The 3,730-nt window shown below is 33.8% G+C and overlaps 1 protein-coding gene across 1 annotated transcript; it reads right to left on the reverse strand.

Moving 5' to 3' along the window:
• Window positions 1-2,836: 2,836 nt before the first annotated feature.
• LOC120087149 (cucumber peeling cupredoxin-like) lies at window positions 2,837-3,730 on the reverse strand. The gene is made up of 2 exons (XM_039044049.1): window positions 3,524-3,730; window positions 2,837-3,402 (listed from the first exon to the last, which is right to left on the reverse strand). Exons 1-2 carry the CDS (start codon window positions 3,693-3,695, stop codon window positions 2,990-2,992), a joined length of 585 nt encoding a protein of 194 aa, XP_038899977.1. The 5' UTR covers window positions 3,696-3,730; the 3' UTR covers window positions 2,837-2,989.

Below are 3,730 nucleotides of genomic sequence, written 5' to 3' on the forward strand. Positions count from 1 at the left end.
TGGAGTTGCCCTTCTAGAGATGATAGCGACAAGGTGCTTTGTTGTCCTTTCTTTGCCGATCATAGATTTGGTCCATCTAGTTGACTTTTTCCTCTTTGTTAAAGGCTTTGAACATAGTTCACTTGTTTAAATGATGGTGGTGAAGATGGCTAACAATGCTCTACCCCGAACTAATCTCATGCATTTCATTTTTTCTTCTAAAGCATGCTTTTATGGTGTTAACTTCTACTTCTGCTTCATTTTATAATCTTTCTACTTTAATTGCAATCTTATTTTTTTTCCCCTATTGTTATAATGTTGGAGAAGTTTGTTGAGGTTCTTTCCATAATTTTATCACAATATGGAATATTTAGAGAACTTATAAACATTGATGACATTTCCTTATTAATTAATGGAGGTTTCCCCTGAGCGACAATTTTTCTACATTTTTAGCATATTCCTTGAAAGTCTCTATTGTTTCCTTTTCCATATAATGGAGATTTAAATAGTCTAAGGCCAAATGAATACTTTATTTGTACTATTTCAATACTTGTGCACTTGAGAGCTATCCAACTGCATGTACCAATGAGCGGCCGAGCGAATAGGCTATCTTTTTATGAATAAGAAATTAAAGGGAGAAGTAGGATCAGTAGGTGCACCAGAGTATCTCAACTAAGTTGACACCTTCTTAAAGCCTTCCATCTTACCCCATACCTAATAGAGAATAAAATCATGGCAACAAAATGAACTAATGCTAATTAGTCTATTAAGAATGGGATGAATCAATAATTTGTCACCATGTGAGTAGGCTGACATCTTTTAGCAGTACACAACGAGATGGCTTCTGGGGCAGCTGCCCCATTATATATACTTTTCAAAATTCAGCATCTTGAATTTGGGTGGAATAATATGACGCTCGAGACTAGACACAATTGTGTCACTTAAATGCCTTTGTAAATATTGGTGTCTTCTATTGCACACTACCTCTCTTTTAGAATCTTTAATATTTCCCTGTTGCCAACATCTTAAAAGTCTTCTTACAAGCGCTCATGCTTAGGGTTGACACTGATTCATTCAAATGACTCACTTGCTATGAAGCTTGACTATAGTCTTGTACAAAAAATGTCTTCAGTCCTACTAGTAATGGATTTCGTAGGTTTTTATGAGTAAAACCACGTAGGTAGAGAAAGAGGTTATTAGAAGCTTGGTTATGTCCTAATCTTGCTTGTTCGAATGCACTTGCTAATGGTCTATCTGTTGGGATTGATGTCCTAAGTCTAGTGTATCTCGTGGTTTGTAGTTTTTGTTAATAAAAAATATTTATCTAATAAAATTAGAGGTGGTACTTATTTTTAATTCAATCTAATAAACTAAGATTCAAGGTTATATGATGTCACTTGAACAGAATGTGGTTGACATACAGGTGGGTAAATGAATGAAGGTTGGGTGTCTTATCTTGGTAACATTATGGATACGACCCACTTTGTAATTGTTACATGAGATGTAAATTTTACAAAAAAATATGAACCATATTGTTCATGTAAAGACATGTGAGTGGAAGTATCCTGTATAAAGGAGTTTATACATAGATCAGATCACAAAATAATTAATTTCTCTTTATAACCCCGTTACTTGAAGAAATTAATATTTCACTAGGATGACCACAGGAGACTTAACCTTAATCCTAAATGAGATGTAAACTTCTGTTTATGACGGCAACAAGCCTACCATTTTAGGGATTTGGGAGTTGGGAAGACAAGATGGAATTCACTCCTCATTCCTTGGAAAAGTAGATTCCATCTTATTTATGAAAACGGTCTTAAAACCATCATTAGAAAATTTGATTAGGAAATCTTTACTAGATTCCATCTTCGGGAATCCGATCTCTTAGAATTTTTGAGTTGAGGGATCACGTCTTTGAGAATCCAAGATTTGATCCCAAGAAAAACATTAATTTCATTAATGTTTAAAAAAAAAAAAAAACTATCCTACTACGGATTTTGAGAAGTTGTAATAATTATACGGACTTTGAGAAATTGTAATAGTTACTCAGATTCTTGGAGTGAGAAATTTTCCTCAATTCTAATAGTCAAATTGATGGAAATTTTTCCGCTTATTTTATGGGATCATTACTTCAAATAAAATTGTTTATTAAAAAAATGAATTTATGATTTCAACTCAAGATATACAAATTGGTCATGGTTTTCTAAACGGGTATTGTGGGATGCTAACACTTTTCCATATACAAACGACTCCCGAACTCGCTCCTGTTTATTTTCTTTTCAAAATTCACCCTTTTTTAGGACGTTAACCAGTCCTCGTTGTCTGGCCTCTTAATTGAGTTATAGGTTTTAACCAATCAGATTCATATTAGAAATTACTTCGCAAAACAAATTCATTAAAATATCTGTTTGTGAAGTTAAGGTTGATAATTTAAATACCTCGCATATAAAATTTTAACTAGTTAAGCAACTTCAAATATTAAAATAAAACAATAAGTTAACATAGTTAAAGTATTATTATTCAAAGTGAACATAACTCAATTGACATAAATTAAAACTTGATTTTAGAGGTCCAAATCTCTTATTCTTGTGTTGAACTCAAATTAAAAAAAAAAAAAAAAAAAAAAAAAAAAAAAAAAAAAAAAAAAAAAACATTATTATGCATTATTTTTTTTAAAAAAGTTAGATGTTCCATCGTCATTCTTGCATTATTTGAACTTTAAAAAACTGAGTTAAATTGTATTTAGTTCAAAAGAGATTATTAATTCATAGAAGCTTAAAAAATGTGAGAGACAAAATCAAAGCCTCCAAATTTTTTAAAAAGTATATATTAAAAAAAATAATAATAAAGTTTGGGAATAAATACCGAACTGAAAGAATATCATGAGTCCCTCACTCTCCACAAACTTTCATAAACAAACTAAATAGAACAAATTATCAACGGCCCCATTTTTAATTATAAATAAACATGAAAAAGGAAAAAAAGAAGTGTCACGCAAAATCCACATTTAGAACAACATGTTCATAACAATGGCGGACAAAGTGACATAAAAAGTTGCCATCACTGCAGTGGAGGAGGAAGGCGCCGGAGCTGCAGGAGATCCACCCTCGTTCTCTACTGAGGACGATGATGGCGAGCTCGCAGGAGTTGGAGTTACCAGTGGCTTATCAGTAGTGTTTGGAGAAGGTGCCACGGCACCACCAGGAGTGGCGGAGCCGGAGACGGTGACAGCTAACTTTTGACCTCCCGAACAATGCTTACCAACGGTACAAATGAAGTAATGTACGCCGGCAGTGTCGAGTTTCACCGTTGCAGGCCCTGTCGTTAGGGTATTGCCGATACCATCATCAATATTGCATGCTTCAAAGGACTCTTTCGATACTTTAAGTACATCGTGTGATCCGGTCATGAACTTAAATGCTGCATGCAAAAAAAACATCTTAAGTTATAGATTAATTCAAAACTTAAATAACCTAGAAATTCATATATCTAGAAATTTATAAATCCATGCATGTTGCTTAATTAATTTCTACATTCTTACATAGAGAATCGCCGACGGCAAAGGTGTTTTTATCAGCCCAATCGGAATAGAAAGTAGTGCTCGACGGAATTGTCCAACCGGTGGCGTCACCGACGACATGCACCGTTGCGGTGGCATGGTGAACAAAAACAACAGCAATGAGACCCAAAACAAAACCAACTCCTCCAGCCATTATTTGTTTGTCTAAAATTATTTTTCTCCTTTCTC

Source organism: Benincasa hispida, chromosome 9, assembly GCF_009727055.1.
Source record: "Benincasa hispida cultivar B227 chromosome 9, ASM972705v1, whole genome shotgun sequence".
Taxonomy (NCBI): domain Eukaryota; kingdom Viridiplantae; phylum Streptophyta; class Magnoliopsida; order Cucurbitales; family Cucurbitaceae; genus Benincasa; species Benincasa hispida.

Excerpts from the sequence above, each read along its gene's own strand:
- LOC120087149 (XM_039044049.1), bottom strand. The coding sequence starts at position 3,695 with ATGGCTGGAGGAGTTGGTTTTGTTTTGGGTCTCATTGCTGTTGTTTTT. Across the intron at positions 3,403-3,523 it reads TGCCGTCGGCGATTCTCTAT|CATTTAAGTTCATGACCGGA; the intron begins GTAAGAATGTAG and ends TTTTGCATGCAG.